Consider the following 23679-nt stretch of genomic DNA (forward strand, 5'->3'; position numbering starts at 1 on the left):
TGCTTTTATTTTTTACATAAACTTTTACAGTAGGCATAGATAGGCCAATGTGTGCCAGTTGATAATTGCGAACACCAGTTGCATATCTATCTCAAACACACACACACACACATACACACACACACAAAGACACACCCACACACATACACACACACACAAACACACAAAGACACCCCCCACCCCCCCACCCCCCCCCACCCCTTACACACACCTACACACACACACACACACACACACACACACACACACACACATGGGCGACAACAGGGAATGGTTCTGCCTTGGATGGACCCAGAGTCGCTGTCATGAGAAGGATGAAGGATGTGTGGACCCAGAGACAGATCGGGGGAGCACATATGCGGAACTATTCAAACAGCTTGACCTCAATTACGACGGGAGAGTGGACATCAATGAACTGCGGATTGGACTCGCCGCCCGCGGATTACAATGGGATGATGCAGAAGAGGTGGGTGGTCACCGTTTACTAATACAGTCTTACTAACAGGGGCGAGGCTAGCCCATTTTTAGGGGTGCTGAAGCACCCCTAAAAAGGGGCTCAGCACCCCTAAAACTTGGGATTAAGAAATGTTATTCTAAAAATTATATTTGTTCGTCTTTGAAATTGTTAAATAATGTCCAAAACATACTTACATACTTCTGGAAAGGGCTCCAAAAAAAGAAAAAAATCTTTTGAGTTAGTTGAACCAATGTTAAAATTATGAAGTTATTTTTCAATAGAAATATTTTTTGTTTTTGTGTGAAAAAAGGGTGGGTGGTGTGGCAGTGGGGCTCATTGAGTGCTCAGCACCTCTAAAGCTCTGACCCTAGAATCGCCCCTGCTTACTAATATAAAGTTATTGATATTACAATGTAGCCATCTAATGTGGGCTGCATAATAAACTATTAAAGCTTAAATAGCAAAAGCCTTTATGTCCAAATGTTACACAATTGCTTGGTCGACATGTAGTCCTTCACACTAGATGTCTGTACACGCTAATAAATAAGTGTAATAAAGAATAAAGTTATAAAGTGTAGTGCCTCATGTTAAATTATGCATGCAAAGAGGGGAACTTGAAAATATGCAGGAGATGGATCCATTGTTTAATGTTTATTCTCAGTAGTGGCAATTGTTAAGGTCAGAACTGACCAATTGTTGACCAATGTTATTCACATCTGGGTTGTGGTCAGTGTTCACACTATGGGGGAGCCATGAGCACGTGAGGGAGACAAGATGCACTGTTCTAACGTCTGGGGGGTCTCTAACATTATATAAAAATGAAAATATTATTCAAACAATCTTCTTTACTTACAACAAAATGTGTTACATGTGTCAAGAAAAAATTATCTATTAGGAGAAAGACAGTGGATAATTTGTGATCGTAAAATCAACTTCAATCCTAGTTATTCCTTGATGAGGCTCAATAAATGAAGCCTGATTCTCTGTTAGTAATTGGCCATCCTTTTTATTGGACAGATTGTGCGACAGGGCGACAGTAACCACGATGGCATGCTGGACTTTGAGGAGTTCTCAGGGTACTTACGAGCTCATGAAAAGAAGCTGTCACTCATATTCCACAACCTGGACCGCAACAATGATGGTGGGCACACACTTCATAATTACAGATGAAAAAAACAAGCTAAAACAGGGTTTCTTAAACTAGTTTTACCAATAGACCCATGAAAATATATTTTCAGCCAAGTACCCATTTCACCAGCAAAAAGATGTAATGTGCTTTTCCCATAATTTGATCTTGAAAAGGAGATAGATGGATGGATCGGTTTTAGCTGTATATAGACCATACCAAGGTTAATTATTTGTCCCATGCCTTGTGCCTTGCATTAGGACACATTGATGTGAAAGAGATTCAACAGTCCCTTCAGAGCCTGGGAGTGGAAGTCACTATGGAACAGGCCACCAGGATACTGCAGAGGTGAGAGAGAGAGAGAGAGGGGGGGGGGGGAGAGGGAGAGAGAGAGAGAGGGAAAGAGAGAGAGGGGGGGAGGGGGAGAGAGAGAGGGGGAAAGAGAGAGAGAGAGGCGGGAGAGGGAGAGGGGGGGAGGGAGAGAGGGCGAGAGAGAGAGGGAAAGAGAGGGGGGAGAGGGAGAGAGAGGGGGAAAGAGAGAGAGAGAGAGAGGCGGGAGAGGGAGAGAGAGAGGGGGGGGAGAGAGAGAGGGAAAGAGAGAGAGAGGGGGGAGAGAGAGGGGGAAAGAGAGAGAGGAGGGGAGAGAGAGGGAAAGAGAGAGAGGGGAGAGAGAGAGAGAGAGAGATACACAAATATATGAAGCAATCCAGAGCTTAGAGAAGTGGCAGTTAGATAGTTGATATACATTCATATACAATGTGTTATTCTTACCTACAGCTTGTTTGTGTATTCTCCCCAGTATGAACAGAGACGGCACGATGTCAATAGACTGGAATCAGTGGCGAGATAATTTCCTGTTCAACCATTTTCAAAACCTGGAGGAGATTGCACACTTCTGGAAACACTCGCATGTTCGTCAACCACTTTTGTACACCAAGACGTTATATTTAGTTTTTATTTTCTCTCCATTAAAGGATTTTTATGGTTTGTCGAAGCCCCAGGTTAACTTCTGACATTGTCTATGTCCAGATGTAAAACTGCCAGGATTTTTTGTTCAACTCACTCCTCTAGCTGGTCACTCGCATTCCTGAAACTGGGCAGTTGGCAAACAATTGACATCCATTATAAACCAAAGTGTTTAGCAGCTCTCTTTTCAGTCAAATCAGTAACCGATTAAACTTCCCCTCGCTACTTATTGAAATGTTGCACTGCATTCAGGATTCAGATTCATCAAACTTCCTCTTACACAGACCAGAATTGTAAGTCAATCTCTTAAGTCGTTGACCGTGCGCAATCGCAGGTAAATACAAAATCAAAACTTGTGGATTTTTTTTTGTAGCCACTTTTTGAGAAAGCTACCCAGCCATGGGAGTTCATATGTGCTTAAATCGGTGGGACAGAACAAAGTTACAGTTATGAGAGCTGCTAAACAGTAATTTACGATATGATAGATGTTAATGGTTCGCCAACTGCCAATTTTGCAACACAACAACACTGCAAGAGGGGGAGACTTTAACAAAAATCATGACTGATCTTCATCTCGACATAGACATCTAACGTCAACAATTAACCTGGGCAAAGGTTAATTCAGCAAACCTGACAAATCCTCTAACTGGCAGGGCATTTAAAAAAGAAAAATCCCTCAGTGTAACTTCTGTAATGCAGTACAGACTTAAATAAGGATGAGAGGCAGAACACCAGCACAGCAGGTTCTCTTATCAGTCCACAGCTTTGAAAAGTAGGGATTTTGCGATGGATCCCATCTCTGTCAAACTGTTATTTGGGAAGACAATGAAGTATGCTGATCTTAAATTGAACCAATGTATCAACACCAGTGTGATGTCATCTAGATGTTTAACATTGGAGAACATCATACTGTGCCGGATGAATTCAGCGACCGAGAGCATAGCTCAGGAACCGTATGGAGACAGCTGATGGCTGGGGCCATGGCCGGGGCGGTGTCGCGGACAGTAACCGCCCCTCTGGACCGATTGAAGGTCTTTCTGCAGGTACGATCGTGACCGCATGTGAGACTGACGCTGGTCGAGGCAAATGAGTGAGCCCGGGATAGTGGGTTGGTAGGGCCTGGCAGATTGTTGTCAGTAGAATGTAGAAGTAGAATGTAAAAGTTATTTTGTAATGCTCTACACAAATAGTAGGCAGTTGATCAGCCTTTTGTCGATCCTCATCATTGTAATGTGATTCCCTTTGTCCTTAACCCTATGGTTGATCTCCATTCTCTCTCTTGGTTTAAGGTGCGCTGCACAACGTCCAAGAGGGTCAGCCTTTGGGCAGGGTTTAAATTGATTATTCAGGAGGGAGGTGTTTTCTCACTCTGGAGAGGAAATGGCGTTAATGTCCTCAAGATTGCCCCTGAAACAGCGATCAAATTCATGGTTTATGAACAGGTAGGGGCAAAGAAAACAGGACTTGAAATTGAATGAGGTGAACACAATTGACAGAAAGGAGGGTAATTGCTTGCGATTCAGAATGCACACGTTAGTGATTATTTCTTTAACATTTTTCTTGCTGTTTATGTACTTAATATTTATCTAGGAAGATATCTAAAACCCTTCTTTATACAATCTTTGAAAAGTGTCAAATGAAAACAATTGATTTAATGCATTCATTCATTCTTAATATGCTCCTGCCTCTTCCCCATTCATCCTGTAGATCAAGTGCCGAATCCGGAGTAGTCGTGAAGGGGGCGCGTTGAGGGTACAAGAGAGGTTTGTTGCTGGATCCCTTGCCGGAGTTTCCGCCCAGACTTTGATCTACCCGATGGAGGTTTTTTCCTTTTTATTTTCCATCATTTTTTGTATCATCTCTCTTTTGCTGTATTTCTGAGATACACACATTCCCTTCGCAACCACCTGATTCCCGTGATCCTCTCTTGTACAGGTGTTGAAGACTCGTCTTACACTCAGGAAGACAGGACAGTACAGAGGGATTGCCGACTGCGCCGGGCAGATCCTAAGAAAAGAAGGCGTGCTCGCTTTCTACAGAGGATACCTGCCCAACATGCTGGGCATCATACCTTACGCAGGCATCGACCTGGCTGTGTACGAGGTATGCAGGTGGATGTGTGCAGTATGTGCATGTGTGTAGTTAAAAATGAGTTTGGCTCAATTAATAAGTGTTTGTCAACAATTATACTTAAATATGTCACACCTTGCTTCTCCTCACCACTGCCATTAACAATCCATTCCCCCATTGGTCCAACTTAAACCCACACCCCCCAAAGACTCTTAAGAACGCCTGGCTCCAGAGGTACAGCAAAGGCTCTGCAGACCCAGGAGTGGTGGTTCTGCTGGGATGTGGTACTGTCTCCAGTACCTCCGGACAGCTGGCCTCCTACCCTCTGGCCCTTGTCCGAACTCGCATGCAGGCTCAAGGTGAGGCCGATAGCAAAGCTTGCCTTAAAATATGTTAATGAATACGCACCTGACTCCTTTTGTGAAATTTGCTGCCAACCTAAAGGCAACGATAATCAAAAAGTTTGAAACGTAAGAACTTGAATGCTAAAGATACAGTGAATAGTGAAAAGTAGCATCACAATGTCGAGCCTTGAGGCTGACTGTACCTTAAGTCATTATTTCTCTGGCACACCCCTCTTGAGTTTCAGTTTCAAGGCTTTGGCTCATCAGTCCTGTTTTACGAGGGTTTCTTACCCAATCCTCAAACATTGTTGTCAACATTGTGATTATACTCACCATCCACTCTTGCTCTAGCGTTTGTCTTCTGACAATTTACATTACATTCAAGTTAGTATTTTGTTCTGAGCATGTGTGTTGCATCACAACATACACATAAATGAGTCTAGCTGTAATGTAAGGTAAAAAAAAAGAAAGAAATTAAATGTAACATCGATTTGCTCCCTTGTTTCCACACATTTAAATACCTGGTGGTGCCAACCTGCATGTCGGCCTTAAATGGTCTGTAGAAATAGGGTTAGGGTATTTTATCAGACTCTGCCAACCTGAAGTCCTATAAAGTCAAATATTCCCATCAAATCACTCAGCAATGGAAGCCTTTGTGTAACATACTCCTTCCTTTCTCTCCTAGCCACATGTGAGGGACAGCAAAGATTATCCATGTTGGGGCAGTTTAAACACATCATGTTCCACGAAGGTGTGCCAGGGCTGTACCGGGGCCTCACGCCCAACTTCCTAAAGGTCATCCCTGCGGTCAGCATCTCCTATGTGGTGTATGAACACATGAAAAAGATACTTGGGGTGGGCTTCAACTGATGGACAAAATGGCAAACAATAGTTGCTTGCTTATTATGAAGAATGTCTCAGAATTCCGAACAGTGGGATATTGACCTAGACAGTTTCAAACCTCGGGATGCATTTTAAACATGAATGCTTTGAACTGCAAGTGCTTTATCCTTTCCTGATCATTCTACTATAGCCGCTTGACAAGGTTGGTCATAAATGCATGGTCTTTTTAGATTATTATGTAAAAAAATCTAACCCTATGGAAGCTTAAAGATGCTACGAGTGGTATTATAGTTTTGTGACCTAAACTTGGTTTCTGTAGATGCTACATTGGCACAAATAACCATTGTAAATATTTCCTCAGATTGCGGTAGCATCAACCATCACTATCACATATTAGTTGAATGTGCATATGACCATATGTACCACTAAATGGTCATCAAGACACTTCGCGGACCATCTTATATGCAAACAGTAAAAAACAAACATACATGCAGTGGCTGAGCAAAATTTGGCTGCTCTCCTTTTGTACACAATTGTAAGAAGGTCCTGGCTAGTGGGAAAGAGGCAGCAGAGATGCTTATGCTTCAACAACCTGATTGTGTGTTTCTTTAGCAAACACAAATTAACACAAAACTTGAATGGTATCCGATGGAAAACCTACGATGAAATGCACAAAGCCACACTATTTCTGAAATAATAACTACTATATTTGCTGAAAATATTAAAAATATATTTATTTTAAATGATTTTTTTTATTATTATTGTCAATTTGTCTATTTCAAGAATGAAATCCCATGGAAATGAATTAATTAGTGATGAAATGGTATAGATAACTATAATGACAATCATATAGAAGATATACCATGTTTATGGGGAACACGACCAACTTGTTCCAGCACCTGCGTACATTACAAAATATATGGTAAAAAAAAGGATTCATTAATATGCTCCAAACGATGGAACACATATTTGTGTGTCCCATCCTTTACTATTCCTTCAAGTTACTGCGTGTGTGGGAGTGTGTGAATGATGGCTGGTTTAAGCAGCCTCACCTGGCCGAGTCTGAATGGACTCTGGGACTGGGTGAGGCTGCAAACCTGCTGCACATTGAATAATAATGCGCAAATGTAAAACCAGCCATCCCTAAACAAACACACACACTCAGGGAGGCATCCTGCTTGGCGAAATGCAGCACCGGGCCATCTAATGTCCTTTATAATAAACCGGTTTCAACCCCAGCAGCACCCTGCGTCTTTTTGTTTGGAGCAGCAAAAGGTGTGGCGGAGTGTGGCGTCCACCTGGGTGGTGTGTCCTCACAGGCTGCTACAGCGTGCTAAGAGGATGCAATTTACTTTAAAGTTCCATCAAAACCATATATGTATAGAAGCATGCTCTGTGTCTGTCAGAGACATTATCCTCATCTAGTTTAACACGATTCTGCTCCGACCAGCGCACACCTCCCCCTCAGGGCCAACCATCGGTGGTTTTACGTCCAGTTACGCCCCGGGCAAGACTTCCTCCAAGCGGGGGGAGGGTTTGTATAATGACCCTATGGACTTCAGTGGGGGTTTTATTCCGTCTGTGCACGGCACCTTCTCAACGAGCAGGTGTGCGCCTGCAGCCAGAGGGGGCGCCAATATACCAATTTCCCACACAATGTTATGTACTTCATTTAAAACCACTTGGCGGCGCGTTTTTATTTTTTACTACTCGTGGCGCCCCCCATGTGATTTGGCGCCCCCCACAAATATGGCGCCCCGGGCAGCTGCTTGGTTCGCCCGTGCCTAAAACCGCCACTGGGGCCAACTTATCCCGTTTGGCAAAATCAACCTGATCTTGTGAATTCAAGTAACAAATGAAGGCTATGCCTAAATGTCTTTATTTTTCTACATGTCTTTCAAATTGAACAATTCAATCCTCCCCTGCAAGTTTGATTTCAATGCAAGCATGATTCTCATGATCTTGAGAAAACTAAATGGTTTATGACGAGACAAAGAATTCATTGTTTTGTTATAATAAAAGGTTTATCATTGAAGTGAGGTTACTGCGGTAGCGCCATGGGACTGCAGAAACACGGGCAGGGCCAGTTTTATAGACTGCTGACGAAGGGGCAAATATCCCTGGGCTTCTTTGGAAGGGGCACTTCATTGATGCCTACATCCTGCTTACTGTAACCTGCCTTGAGAACCAGCCCATTAATTTGATACTACTCGAGGAAAAGCATTCAGCAGTAGACCCTGTGACGTTGCACTGTACGCTGCAAGTTTTACTACTAGATTTGGTTGTAGAGAGTTTTTATTTACATTCTCACTCTTCCTGGTCAGCATTAAAGGGTGTGCCAAGTATAACATCATGCAGCTGTCATCAGCTATCATCAAACAACTCTGACTGCCTTCTTCTCGGGATTTCAGGGATCTCTTTAAAGTCCATCCAAATCTTAAACTCTTATTTTTTTCGAAAACTACTCATACTGCTTTGTTGTTGCTTTTTATCCCAATGGATCATTGACCTCCGGTCACCCTCCCCCCCCCTCACCGTGTGGGGCTTATTTGAAAATCCGCTCAGAAAAATAACAGAAATTTGCGACCCCACTACAATTCCGTCATAATTTTCTTTATGCCGTTTGTAGTATTGCTAGCAATATAAATACCAATAGCGATTTTTATTTTTTTATGAACGAATGTCAAACGGAATCCGGCAGCACCACGTCAGCGCTGCCTGCGTGTATCTCGGATGAGGGCGTGTGTGCGTGGCCCGCTTACAAACGTCTTCATGTCACACCAGGAAGTGCTCCGTAATTTCTGCTCTGCCTCTACGCCGACACACTGCAAGGTTGTTTACCTGCTGGAAGAGAGACCAACCATTCCAATACTTAAAGCACAATTCCGTTGTGCCGAAAAGACGAATACATACTTCATGTAGGCCGATTCAATTCACCGAGCACGAAGTCAATTAAGGCAAAAACAAGTTTTCGTTTGGTGCGTTCAAGGTAAGGCTTTTCCTTAGCTTCCTGAATTGATAGTGAATGGGACAGGTGTTTAATGTACCTTCAGTTTAGTGGAGCGAGGGGTATCTTTTGACAGCTAGCTACCTGTTCATGCTCGTGTTGGTAGATGTTTGTTTGTTTGTTTTTCCCCCGGATTTCCGGATACTGTCCTCACTTGTCGTCCTCACAATCGGTGCTAGATGTAATAGGAGAGGGCTTTCTAAAGGCATTGAGAATATACAAATGCACCCTTGATATTGCAATATTGAAACAACAAATGTATAATTCCGTATATATATATATATATATATATATATATATATATATATATATATATAATAACGAATGCCTGTTTATGCATCACGTTTGTACTTTGATCTGGAGCTGGACTGAAAGAATGTAGAATGCTGTTTTATAATATTTTTTCCCCTACAGAGCTTTCCTTTTTGGGCGATGGCAAACGCGGCCCTGGGCGAGATGGGCAGATATTTAAATGAGATGGTGAACCTTTTAGAAGATGGCCAGAGGTATGATTCTGCATTAATAAAATAATCAAGATTGAATGCAAATGTGACTATATGGCCTGACTCAATGTAGTCTTATAGTGTATGTGTTCGGTATTATGTCCATGTTGCGTCATCATGGTATAGCAGTTTCACAAATCCATGTAGTGGGATGTATAAACATATCTTGACATAATTACATTTAGATCTCTAAACCTTTAAAGTTATGTCCAAATTCCGCATTAAACTATCCAAAGAACAACTAGGTCTATGTTATATATTTTGTTTAGTAGTGTAATTTCATTTACCCAATTGTTTCCAACAATGTTTAACACAGAGAAATCCGTAGTCATGGTAACGGTCCATTGGATTTGGTCATTTTAAAATGGCGTCATAATCCCTTAACACTTAACTTCTGGGGTAAACACACGAAAAGAGTAATCCAGTAGTGATCTTAAGTATTTATTTTATATTTCAATATCGACCAAGCTAAGATCTGCGACTTGTAGGGCTGTAAGTTGTGGTGAGTTGGACTTGTTTGACCACATTCTCCTTTGTCTGACTGGTATTATAAGGAAAAAAACTATGGTTGTACAGACTATAAGACTTTCAATACTGGTGGTCAAAACACCCCGGTTTAAACAACTTTTAACTGGTAGTCTACTTATTGAACTGTGGTTGGTTTTGTGGGGATTCTAAAAACGGAAGGCACAAGTTCTTTATTTTGCTGTTAAACGCCTTATAGGCTTTGCACGCATCGCAGCTCCATCCATTGCGACCCATTATATTAAACAAAACCTATAATCGAATCTTTCAACGTCTTGTCTTCCTACGCTGCCCGGCGCCACACTCCCTGGCTCGACTGGTGTGACCCGCTATACATTGAGGCTCTGCTGCATTGAGACTCTAAAAGAGTCCGACTTGGACCAGAAGTGAATCTAAAACCCACTGACTTCCTCCAAACAGCACTTGCCTGATATTGAGGCAACTATATAGAAGGAAAAGGGTTAGGGTTCCCTAAACATATGAAAAAATTGAACTTGAGGATGAAGCCAAGTCATGTCAAGTGCCTGTCAACTCCAAACTCTAATGCCATGCAGGATTTGCTCTGATTAAAGATGATAGGAATGAACCTGTAAAGAGGCTGCAGGGCTGGAGGCAGAGGTGGATTGATTTTTGGATAATAAATTATGTTTATTGCATACTATATTTTGACGTGTGTGTGTGTGTGTGTGTGTGTGTGTGTATGTGTGTGTGTGTGTGTGTGTGTGTGTGTGTGTGTGTGTGTGTGTGTGTGTGTGTGTGTGTGTGTGTGTGTGCAGGGAGTTAGCAGTGGAATTGGAGACAGGGTCCCTAAGCAGAACCAGCTGCCCTGGTCCTCTGCAGGGAGAGTAAGACCCAATTAATTGAATATTTATGATAAATGTTTTACATATATATGTATGTCAGTTAAATACTTCAATATATAATGGCAACACTGTAATTTCTCTTCTGTTTTCAGTGGCCAAAATGTTGCAAACATTTGTCATCTAGTCCAAGACCTGATGTGTGAAGATACAGAAGACGGTGATAAACAGAGCCACAAGTACGTGTTGAGAATACTGGATCTGCACTGCTTCATACCTCTTTTTTCTTTGGGGCTTATTTTTATAATCATTTTGTTCAATATGCGTTACCGCTGCCTTGACAGTCCAATAAAAATGGTCTGTTTGTAGACCAGTACCGCTTCTGAGGTTTATTTTTGTATATTTGTTTCTTGTAGGCTATATTGATACTCTCTGATGTATTGTTGTAAGGAAAGTTATTATTATTATTATTATTTTTTTTTACACCTTTATGAACAAGAAAGGTAACGTGTAGAATCAGAGCACAATGTAACTTTTTTTGTGTGCATTCGAAATCATCTGTTATTCAGCAGGTTGCAAAATATGGGCCAGAATGGGCACCTGGCATTGCTGGGCCACTGCCTGACCGCCATGCTCTCCATGCTCAACAAAGACGGATTCCGCAAGCTGACCACACGGATCCTTTCAGACACCACACTCTGGCTCTGTCGACTCTTTAGGTTTGTACGTGGGCATGTTTTGTTTTTGTTCTGTGTGTATTTCATAGACAATGGAGACGTAATGACTACATTCATAGGTTTTCCATGTTGAAGTGCTTTTTCAATTGCTAGTTGAATATCATATCAAAAAATGTCTTAAGCTCTGCTAGCTTAGACTAACTTGACGTGATGTAATTTGTGATAAGAAAAATGCCAGAGTTACTTGCAAGTTACTGGAGTGTAGGAACCCAATGTTAAGCCTTGAGACCAATGAGATGGAAGCCATATAGTTTTGTTATTTACTTCCAATGGACCGCAAACAAGTGCTCCACTGAAAGAATAAATGTTTAATCAGACTCAGGTTTCAACACTCCACATTCTACTTGCCATCCACTGTAGCGCTAGTGTTTGTCGTAGCACATGTTGCGTCACATTCAAGTTTGTTTTTCGGTGTGCATATAATAAATAAATATGCACACCGATAAATAAATAAAATAAATAAAGCACAAAATAAATCCAGCTGTAATTTTAAGTCTGATAAATTGTCATTTTTAAATCTATTCGATGCACATACATTCCCAAATTGTATTAACCGGCGATGATGTCCTGCAAGTTTTTCATACTGTATTTGTGGAATTTGATGGAAGTGCATTTCACACCTGACTGGGAAGTTTCCTCCAGATATGAGAACAGTTCTGCCTTCTTCCACGAGGACGACCGAGAGGGCCTGGTCAGGGTCTGCAGGCTGGTGCTCCACACGCTTTATGAAGACTACGCGTCCGAGGGCTACGCAGCCTTCAGCTCTGCGCAGCCCATCATCTACCAGAGCACCTCGTCCAGGGCTGGCCTTGGACAACACATCTGCAACCAGGTATTACACAATACAAGACATGCAAGAACAAACCATGAACGGTACAGCAGGCACACTAGACATTGTTTTTATCAAATGGTTAGAAATCAAATGCTAAAAAACAAATCTTAATTTAATAGTTTTTGACAGTGTCTGTGGATACCTATTGTGTTCATAGTGGATATAGTTTTTTGTTTTCAAATTTGTAATGTGTACATAGGACATATTGGGACACTAAGCAGAACTCCAAAATGGTACCACTTCGCCCATAGGGGGCGCTGTAATCCGGGATAAAGTCGCACGATCAGCTCCACTGCCCGATTGATAAATATTTCGGAAACTTGGTATATTGTCATAATATGACATGCTGAAGATTTTTGCCTCTTAGACCCATAAGGTCTTTCTGGATAGGTTTTTCTGTACACTGTACGTTTTTGGAGAACTTCAAAACCTTCTTCTAATTAACCACTTGCCAATAAGAGTTGAACCAATCCGATAGCCGTAATCCAATCAGATTACTTTTGAACAACTGAGCACAGGGGACACCCGTATACAAAAAGGTGTGTGAGAAGTATAAGTGCCTGATTTTAGAGTTTAAACCTCAAAAGCTCTAGTGGGCATTTAGCGTGTGTGGGTGTGGGTGTTGGCTGTATGAAATCAATATTTGTCGATTGATCAACAATATTTTTCCTTCCTAGCTTGGGTTGCCCCTTTCCAGCCTATGCACTGTGCCGTGTAACACTGTCTTTGGGTCACAGCACCAAATGGTAAGAAACAAAACATTTTTTATAAAAAGATTGATGTAACTCAACCTAACCTCCCTAAGGGTAAAGAGGTCTTAGGTTTATTTTACTGTTTGCTCCTTCTAGGATGTTGCCCTACTGGAAAAGCTTATCAAGGAGGACCTGGATGCTGGGAAGCTACCCTTACTGCTGATCGCCAATGCAGGTAACTGGAAGGAACTCCCTTGTACCTTGAATCAGCACGAGGAAGTGGATTGGAAACGGATGTTTAAATTGAGTCATGGCTGTTGACTCAACTGTCGTTGACTGTTACGATGGTTTGATCACCCCGACCGTTGTTGTCCTTTTTGGCAGTAACTATATCCATTTCCCCCCAGGTAACTCGAGTGTGGACCGTGCCTACAGGCTGGGGCGTCTCAGGGAGCTCTGTGTGAAGTACAGCATGTGGCTCCATGTGGAGGGGTCAGTCAGTTCCTTCCGCTGTTTTGCAAGTCATAAACTTGATAAGATATGCACAGTTTATAAAACACATTGCAAAAACCGTAGGGGCAAATGGTTAAACATGAGAGCATATTGTGTATTGTCACTGATAGGCCATGTTTCATTTGTTTCAGGGTCAGCCTGGCAACACTGGCCCTTGATGATGTGTCATCCAGTGTAAAGGTAAGACTTTTTTCTTTTTTTTTTTATCCATGTATTGAATGAAAACATGGCCCCTTCGATCATTTAAACGGCTTATTCCATCAATTTGATTTAAGATAAAAAAATAAGTTATAATGTAAAAAATAACAATGCACAATATGAGTATATAAGCGTTTGCGTACATTTAAAAGGTACATTTTCTTCTTCCTCTCACAATCATGACGTCATTTGATCTTCCTACCCTTGCAGAGAGCCATCAACTGCGACAGCATGACTCTGACACTGGGCCCATGGTTAGGACTGCCTGCGGTGCCAGCCATCACCCTCTACAGACACGAAGACCCAGCCCTGGTAGGCTTGGAGTAGTGGTGGGAATAGGCCTTATGCAGCCGTTAATATCTGATCTCGGCTCCAGCATTCCTAATGCATTATAGCAGAACTACTGGGGGCAGATGACTCTGAGCCTGGGCCGAAAGGGGAAGAGTAACACATTATGTCCTGCTTTTAATAACAGTATTTCTATAGTCTGCTCTGTGTTGATTTGAAACCCTTATAGACAAAACAAAAATTACCGTACCATTTTTGTCGTTTGCCAAATATACACTGACAGATCCCTGCCCCCAAGAACTTGATTGGTCAAAGCTAATACAGGCAGAATAAATTGAAATGCCCCGTTCACACAGTATTTATCTGCCATCAGACCCGAGATATGAATCTAAAGTCTGATTTGTCAGACTACTGTGCATCCAATTAGTTTTATTTCACTTTCTTGTTATATTACTGTTGTAAAGGCTTCTCTGACAGGTGCCACATGCTTACATAAACTTAGGTTGTGGGTATAATCTTTGGTTGCTAATCTGACTTTGTTTTGTGTCTCCCTCGTTCTTGTCTCTTGTCTCCCTGTGCGTCGCCGTCTCTCCTCTCAGTCGCTGGCAGCCGGACTCACCGCCAGCCAGCCGGGGGAGAAGCTCCGTCCCCTGCCCCTCTGGCTCTCCCTACAGCTTCTGGGAAACGAAGGCATCGTCCAGAAGATCCGGCACGCCACCGATCTGGTGAGCAGCAAACGCGACACGATGCAACACAATGATTACTCAGCTTTTTGAGCCGAGACACTGATTCGGCACATTATGTAACTTGACCCTCGGTGAAGATTCACCTTGGTTCTGAATATTTGTTTTCTCTGCTCTTTGTTGTATACTGACTGTTCCCAATGTGTTTCTTCTTTGCAGAGTAAACAGCTAATGGAGAGACTAAAAACGGTTCCGTCCATTATAACATCGGTATGTGAGCTCTAACACATTTTTATCTTAACTTATTGATATCTTCTTTTGCAACTAATCCACTAAGAAAACTAGACCTTGAAAATCAAAAACAATTGTCATACCCAAAAGTGTTTTTTCTTAGTTTGGTTCCACTAGATTTTACTTATTTACTTTTGGCAAAGTAATGTTCTGTTCATTACAATATTTCTTAAGTAGAAGCCAAATGATCATGTTGGTATGGAGGACATTTCAAAGTTATGTGATATTGGTTTAGAGGTTGAACGTGTCAATAAAGAAATTTTCGAGAAATAGCTAAAAATATGACAGAAAATGCCCCTTATATCAGATAATTTATACTTTCCTCATTAACATTGTTTTATAGGATGTGCTTGATACAGAGATCTCGCTCCAGGAGGCTTTGACTATGGTAAAAGTCCAGCTGCTAATCTCTTCCTAAAATGTTACATTATTCTTTCTCGCTCTTTTTGGGTTGCTTCTTTACCACATTTATAATTTATTGATAACCTAAGGGAACCAGTGATGGAGTTAACCCTGTAAGGGTGTTCTTGACTAAGATATTTTATTATCAAACCTGAGTCGTCAGGACAGACCCATCGTCCTCTAATCCTCATTTTACACAATATAATTTGTACTGAATGATACCTTTTTTCTTGGGACTAACTTGGGGATTCCCACGTCTGTCTATGTGTCCGCTCAAGATCAAGGCCATTAACCTTTTTACTAGTTTAGTATAATATAGACAAAAATTACATACCAAATTAATATAGTAAATACCGGTATATGAAATCCAACTGTGGCCGTTCTCACTGGAGACAAGAACTTTGTCCTTTCGATTACAAATTGTAGTCACATCCGAGCATGACATATCCTATCGAGTTAGAGAACTTGTATGCATTTGATTAGAAACATAAAATACATGCGATTGATGCGTATCAGCACATAGAACAAATGTGGCACCGTTCAATTGATCAGAACAAAAATGCACCACTGACTACCGACAGAGTATAAATTTCATCAGAGCATTTTGGATGATACTGACAGCTGGACAGTGCTACTGCAGTCATAAAAGAGTTGTCAAACAAATTATGATGACATTTATTGAAGGCAAAACGCAACACCAACAATTGCAGACAGAGGACTTTGTCAAACCCCCACCCCCACAGAAAAAAACATTGTAAGAAAATATTAATTGCATGCTTCGCATTAATCTTGTTTTAAAATGGCTTCCTAAGTAGTCCGTAAAAGCTGTGGATTTCCAACACCGCCTGGAATGTTGTGCCTTTTAACATCCGAGCTCTAACCATCTGTTGGCTAGACCTGCTAGGGGTTATTGACTATCAAACCACCTTTTGATGTGTACTCGATGCATCCAGTCTGTGTGCAAAGTGCTTGACCTTTGTCCTTCTATCTGTCTACAACAGGTGGAAAACGATTTGAGCTCTCCCGAAGTTTTGTTTAGATTCTCACAGGAAACAAGCTCTGGTAAGGGTTGCAGCTCTGACCATATAAACTTGTGTTTGGTTACTGCGGAAGCATGTATGAAATCCGGCTTGACGATTAAATGTAAACCTGGATCAGACATTCGCAAACAGGGTTACTGGCAGTCTGTTGCTGGATCATGTGTGAATCTTCAGTCTCAGTTTGCTCGTCATTCAAAGTTGTAAACTAGTTATGTCGTCATAAAGCTTTCAAAGACATATTGACCATAAACCTGGTGCTGTCCTCTTCTATTTGTTTTTTCTTGTCAGGAGCATATAATGATTTGGTGGAGGGATGCTGCACAGAGGACAGAGACATCATTGACACGTTTAATAGATGGGTATGTTTTTGAACCAATTCGGCATTATTTGCATAGATTTGTGAATGGGATTATGTGTAACAGTAATAAGACCTGACAACAAAAGGTGTGTTCCGACTGAGGGACTTCTTGGAAAGCGGCTCGGTGTTATGGCTACGCCCAGTCACTGAGTTCCCCTCGGTGTCCGTTCCCATACAGGAACATTTGTAGCGGCTACCCAACGCAGTTCAAATGGGACGGAATTAGTTCTGCAACACATTTTGTCTTTATGTGCGATTATTTAGCATTTTTATGGGATTATATAGCGCTTATACAAAATAATATATATTTATTTTGTTTATATGTTGTGGCTGTATCGAGTCCTACTCGCGTCATATCCCACCTCAATAGTACTTCGTACACGCGCCGTATATCAACCGTATCCAATCAGCGTCAACCAGTTTAGAGCGGCTCAGTTGCAGCTCAGATAGCTTCTACCCTGGGGCAGGTACTACCTGAGCCGCTAAACGGGCCGCTAAACAGTGAGGGAGGGCGGATCCTCTCTCCCAAGCCACACAAATAGCGGCTCACTAGAGCGAAAAGACCCTCAGTCGGAGCGGGCCTATAGAGGAGAACTTAACAGGCTTAAATGGATTGAATGAGTACATGTAAATCCTTTATCAAACTGACAAATGCTTGCAGCTGGGCGAACGCTTGGCCCAGCTGGTGCCCGTCAGTGGGGTGGATGTTGTGGACCTGGAGGATGACGGCACCTGTGTTCGCTTCAACCCTTTAATGAGCGCAGCAGGTAAATCCCACGAATCATCAGCTCCATGAAAAACAAGTCAGTGATTATTTTCTTGCACAGCTTAACATATATTTTTTTTAGCTTTTCAAATGCTGAGAATGTCTGACATTTAGAAGGAATAAATGGTCTGGATTTCATTTAAGACCTTTTTGTTTTGTGAATATACATTTTTTTGTGCTTTAAATATAAAAGCACAAAATTCTTTGAACATTACAGTGTCAGCCCATGTTAGGGCCAGGGTTGCGTGCTTTTCTAAAAAAAAATGATCAAAGATTTCAACGACATCACTTAATCCAAGACATTCATCACCTCCAAGGAAGTCCTAGACCAGATCTGGAAGAAGAGGTTAACATGACATAACACAACCCTATTCCCCCTCCCTTTACTATCCACCGTGTCAGCGCTGGGGACCCAGGCGTCGGACGTAGAGGCCCTGGTGGGGAAGCTGCTGGAGCTGTTGCCTGTGCTCTCCTCAACGCTCTGCCTCAGGGAGGAGTTCAGGCGGGAGGTGCAGCGCCACACCCCCTTCCTCAGCCACATAGAGGACCTCAGCTGGCCCGGCCTTGGCATTGTCAGGTATTACTCATCACAAGCCACAGCCATGCATCCAACTAAAACCACTTCTGAAAGATGATTCAAGTTGGGTCCTACGTTTGATCGAAGCACTCGAGTTAGTTGAACTTGCTTAAGTTATGCAAGCTCAACTAACTCAAGTGCTAGTTGCTACTTGCTTATCTCTACAATGTCAACGGTATTGATATCGTTATAGTTTCATTGCAAAGTAAAATCATAACACTCTGTCCTGACAATAATCATTAGGAATTATTTTCATTGGGAACTGTTCCTGTGTTGAAAATTATACAAGCGACTATGCTGTGTCTTCTGCCAATAATGTTTGGTCTTTCAATCTGCCAATAAATGATTGCGCTTCCATTTCTATTGTCTAATAAAACATTAAATAATTTGAAATACCGAAGGTACATGGTATATGCAATGAGTACAAATAGGTAAAATACTGGATGTCAGAAATGTTCAAAGTGAATAATCTGTGTCTGGCTGATCTGTTCCAACTCAAATAAATCCTAATCCTTCAACTAAATGGTAAACTGATATTGCACCTTGAGAACATGTTTCTTTGTCTTTTGATACCAATGATTGTGCATGTGATTTTAGGTATAACCCTCAATGGTTTGCAGACGTGTTGGAGGACAAACAACTCCAGGAAGTGGAGAAGATGAACTGTGAGCTCATGAAGAAATTGCAAGAGCAGGAAACCAGCATCATCTTTTCCTCAGGTACTTTAACATACCTGTGTTCACTGTTCGTAGGTGTTTGGAATCGGCTGTATTCATTCTAAGCACTGAGTCCTCTGCAGGCCCAGAGTACGGGACATCCAGGGACCGTATCTTTGTTGGCATGGTGACCAAGGACCTAGTGAACGAGGACATTTCCCACCTGGTCAATACAGTCGCTGCCCTGGGGAGAGAGATCGAGGAGAATGGAAAGGTAACCACAACTCACTTCAGAGTTAGTGCCTTGGTTTAATAATGATTTTCTGTGTAAAAATAATACCAATCTTAAATGTCACCAAGGTATAATGGACATACATGGGCAAACCTTTTCAAAAATCGTGTCCTAGGTCAGACTGTCACAATTAATCTTGGAAATTTGGGAGTTAAACTTATTTTGTACTAGCTTACAGCTTACCTTACTTATTTGGAGAACCGTACAAATATTTGCGTCCAATGCAAATGACCTGCACATTTAATGATCTTAAATGTGCAGTGTGTAGAATATTGTGGCATCCAGTGTGACAGACTTGGCATAAATTGACTATAATATTCATATGTATGTTTTAATTAGTGTATAATCACATGATGATAATAATCATGTTTTTCTGTTATCTAAGAATGAGCCCTTTATATCTACATAGGTAGTGTGTCCTTTCCACAGAGCTATTTCCTACAACATTTACAGTAAACATGTCGCTATGAGAAAGATACACATTTATATATGCACAATACCAACTGGCACTTAACACAATACAGGCCAATTCAGGTCACTCTATTCTTTGAAAAGGAGGGGAGAAGAGGGGTATTCAGTAAGTCTGATAGTTGCTACAGCATTTTATGCACTGGCCCTTTAATAGACCACTGTAAATGTATTTTATCTCTGTGCATTTCATTCAAAATGTGTACATTTTCCTCAAATATATATTTTTTCAAATCCTGTATTTATTGCTTGCTATAAAATGTGAGAAGACGTACCACCATACAGAGTTGCTTGGCTGACTTGGTTTCCCTGCCTTGCAGTTATTCGAGAACATGGCTGAGGTTGTGCAAAGAGGCATTCTGGAGGCACAGTTACAGCTGCAGAAGGACAGTGAGAAGAGAATCCTTGAAGAGGTGTGTTTATTCACCTTATTCTTTCCAAGAAAAAAAGTGTGTGTGTGTGTGGGGGGGGTATGTTTGTGGGTATGTGTGTGGGAGGATGGGTGTGTGTCTGTGTCAAAAAACATAAAAAAAACAAAAACATAACAACCTAAACACCCCCCCCCCCCCCCCCCCCCCCCCCTTATCATAGAGACAGTGTTATGCCCTTGTTATGAAGCCCATCATTTAACCTCCATATCCAGAAAATTGCAAGTTTGAATCACAGCTGTATATTGCATCAATGGGTTTGCCCGGTTAGCAGAAATTGAGAGACAAAGATACAAGAAAAGAGACTGAATAGGGTTTAAACGAGTCCTCGCCGTGTCATTGTATTAGATACGAGAAAGTCATTGTTTGTGTGAGTGTATTTTCTCATTTAATGTTTTCGATTTGAGCATACACATTATTCTTTACGTGTATGGACTGTGTGTAGATTCATTCTAAAGGTTGTATCCTTTTGCTAAACTCCAGGGACTGTTGAGGCAGCTTCCCGTGGTCAGTTCTGTGCTGAATTGGTTTTCCCCCTGGGAGGCCTCTGTAAATGGAAGGACATTCAACCTGACAGATGGTGAGCTATCTCAGCGTATTTGTTTGTTCAGGGAAAAGCATATGAATGAATCGCGAATGGATTTCTCTTTCCGGCCCACTTAAGTCGATTTTATTTGGATTTCACTTGAAAATCTGTAGACATCGAGAGAGTGGTATTTCTAAACATTTGATACATATATATTATCAATATTGTTAGCTTGGCATGTTATTTTTTTTTATATTGTCGTTTTATGCTTTCCATCGTATGTTTTAAATTGTAATGTTTTGTGTTAATTTGGGTTTGCTAAATTAACACACCGAAGGCAGCATTGCTGAGTTTATCATTCCAGTGTTTCCAATGGCCATAGCCTTCTTATAATTGTGTATAAATTGGGAGCTGGCCCTGTTTGCTCAGCCACTGTATGTGCGTATTATCTATTTTCTTACTGTTTGCATATGAGTTGGTAGGCGAAAGGCCTTGGTGACATTTGGTGGCTCCTAAAGACAAAGGTTGGGAACCACTGCATTAAACAACCCTATGTTCAATTCCTTAGGATTATTGGACTCTACTGAACCTACCTACTCCAGTAAAGCCCAAACAAGTGCGCTCCATCTTCCAGACACACCAACAACATTATCCAGCAGACTGCAAGGTAGAGTTCGGCCAATCATTGGCTTCTCTGTTTTCTTGACAAGCCTATACTGCATAAAGCACTCACAGAAAAAGAGAAAACCAGGTTACATAAGCCCAAACTGATATTTTGTGGGTTTCTTTAAATATCTACTTGCCACTCAATGTATACTGTGTTTGTAGTTGAGCAATTTTTTCCATATTGTCAGAGTTAAGTCTGATATAGGGAGCAACAACTGATCGGGTCTTAAACTAAAGATGCTCACAAACTTATGTCTAGTGCGTGGTTACTTTTCGAGGAAACCCACACACGGTAGGCTGACAATGTTGTTGGGTTTCTAGGTCGCAAGTTATTCCTCCATTCCGAAGACGCGGGTACTGTGACAAACCCAGGCAGGGAATCAGCAGAAACTGCAACGGAAGAGGGCAGCGTGTCTTCCATGCCCGCAGCGGCCTTCAACACCAACCCCTTTAGCCCTACCTCTCCCAGCCCCACCTCTGTCGACGCAGACCAAAGCCCAGAGTCCCACGCCGGGCCAGTTGTGCAGCAGGACGATTCACTGACCTCCAAAGAGGGGCGGTTGGATCAGACGGCCAGATAGGGCAGCTCTTCTCTTTGTTTTTGTCCGACAGGACCAGTGGCTCACGTCTGTCAAAGTCAGTCTGCAGCGTTGTGAATACTTTAAAGTCCGATCACATCACAAATTCAACGGTTGGGTCTTATCTTTGAGCTCGGGGCTAACTCACTGCAGCAATGGGGAACAGTGGTACGTCTGTGTTGCCCGAAGGTCTATGTCAGTCTTTTTAAATATTTTCTTCCAGTTATATACTACTAATAAGGGGATTGGATATTAATTCAAAATCTAGCACATTGTAATTAGCCTTTGTACCTCATCACTGATAATCACAACAATTATTAAGGTGTAGTAGGTTAACACATTCAGGGGTGGTCGTGTACATAAACATAAAATATCTCATAAAAAAATAAAATAAAAATGGGGCAAAATTTGATATTTTATTAATTTTGTTTCAATAATTTACAGATTATAACACAAAATATTTAATTGAGAAACTGAAGGGAATAAGGGTCACAAATATATATATTTATTTGGGTTTCCTGGTGTCTGACAATTTGCACTTTCTATTTTTATTTTTCGGGCCAGCCTGAGCAGTTGTGAATGATTTAAAGTCCCAAGTAGTGTGCGATTCAACCTTTATACCTTTTCTTCACTGCATACAGTAGGAGCTAATATGAAGGAATGTTAAAGTGATTTAAAATATTATTTTGTCCAGAGATGTTTGAGATGGACACTAAATTATGCAAATGTATTATCTTGAAATGATCATTTAAGTACTTTTGATAGTAATATGGTGGAGGTCTTTATTTTAAAAAATCTGCTTTTGTGTGATCATAATGGCAAACCAAATAACTATATGATAAAGTGCAATCATTAAACATACTTGTGTCATTCTCAATGCTATATCCTTCCATTTTTGTCATTAAAAAATTCTAATTAGCCCATTCTGTCAGTTCTATCAATCACCATTAGTTTTCATCACATTCTAAAATGGTATTAATGCATAAAACACTGCTGTAAAGGGCTTGCATTCTTACTCAGGCAAAAATTTGCTAATATATGTACACATCCAATCACAATGCTGATAATGCTGAATGAGTCTACCCTCTCAAAAAACTTAAATTCAAACAATATTCCAATCGATTTTAGGTTGGAATTTTAGGTGGGTTTGTCTGTATGGTATCTAAGTAGAGAGCAGCCGATTCAATACCAATTGCAAACAATTGAATAATTCCATTTTTAAACCACTTTCGTTGCAATTAGAGTACGAATTTCTGAGTTCACGAAGCACATTGCAATACAACATGAAGTCTCTGTCGCGCCAAAGCGCTGTACCGTGCAAAGTCATGTACATGCGCACTTTTTTAAGTTTAGATGTCATGACCGCGCTTCTCCAAAGTTCAGTTGGCGTGACCGCAGTTGGTTAGGTAGGGTTCTTTAATAATTCGTTTTTTTAAATTATGAAACTAGGTCGAGTCGCAATGTGTTATAACTTAAAATTATATAACAATGTGTTATAAAATATTTATACAATAGTAATAGTCGATAAAGTCAGAAATTGTATCCTATAACTGATATATTGTATAAATAAGGTGCCCTATCCTCACGGCATCATTATTACGTCTTTGACTAGTTGCCAAAAAACACATCACACTTCATGCAGGGAGATTGCTTAGAATACAGTTATACAGTTGTCTGTATGTTTTTTGAAAAAACAACAATCAATATATATATATATATATATATATATATATATATCAATTAAAACCAAATGGATAGGTGCGTATATGTGTGTGTGTGTGTGTGTGTGTGTGTGTGTATGTGTGTGTGTGTGTGTTGTTATGATTTGACGGGTTATGATAAATGGAAGACACAGAGTGACTTTCAAACACACACGACAACACACAAAATCCCTCCTCCAACAGAACTCATTTCCGCACTATAAAACACAGGGGTGTCCGTCCACCATCAGTCTTCCCCCTGGATCAGTAGGTTGAGGAGGGGGAGCCGAGCGAGCCGAGCGAGCCCTCTCTGTCGCCATCAGGTGGCCCATTGAATGCCACAATTC

General features: G+C 41.2%; 2 protein-coding genes across 2 annotated transcripts; both read left to right on the forward strand.

The window, feature by feature from the left end:
* Positions 1 to 244: 244 nt before the first annotated feature.
* Positions 245 to 6033, forward strand: slc25a23b (solute carrier family 25 member 23b). The gene is made up of 10 exons (XM_079747117.1): positions 245 to 466; positions 1475 to 1598; positions 1844 to 1931; positions 2383 to 2494; positions 3434 to 3592; positions 3839 to 3991; positions 4257 to 4370; positions 4485 to 4652; positions 4828 to 4978; positions 5649 to 6033. The coding sequence occupies exons 1-10, from the start codon at positions 254 to 256 to the stop codon at positions 5831 to 5833; spliced, it is 1467 nt and encodes a 488-aa protein (XP_079603243.1). The 5' UTR covers positions 245 to 253; the 3' UTR covers positions 5834 to 6033.
* Positions 6034 to 8607: 2574 nt separating this feature from the next.
* pdxdc1 (pyridoxal-dependent decarboxylase domain containing 1) lies at positions 8608 to 22550 on the forward strand. Its single transcript, XM_079746272.1, is given in 24 exon segments — positions 8608 to 8795; positions 9228 to 9319; positions 10618 to 10686; positions 10797 to 10880; positions 11211 to 11360; positions 12021 to 12210; positions 12888 to 12956; positions 13059 to 13137; positions 13310 to 13394; positions 13547 to 13595; positions 13824 to 13925; positions 14501 to 14626; positions 14804 to 14854; positions 15219 to 15263; positions 16279 to 16339; positions 16606 to 16676; positions 17337 to 17442; positions 17844 to 18018; positions 18616 to 18746; positions 18749 to 18948; positions 19755 to 19847; positions 20346 to 20442; positions 20957 to 21055; positions 21376 to 22550. Coding segments are annotated over 23 exon segments (2466 nt in total). The 5' UTR covers positions 8608 to 8795; positions 9228 to 9245; the 3' UTR covers positions 21636 to 22550.
* Positions 22551 to 23679: the final 1129 nt, after the last annotated feature.

This window comes from Pollachius pollachius, assembly GCF_949987615.1.
Source record: "Pollachius pollachius genome assembly, chromosome: 11".
NCBI classification, from domain to species: Eukaryota; Metazoa; Chordata; class Actinopteri; order Gadiformes; family Gadidae; genus Pollachius; species Pollachius pollachius.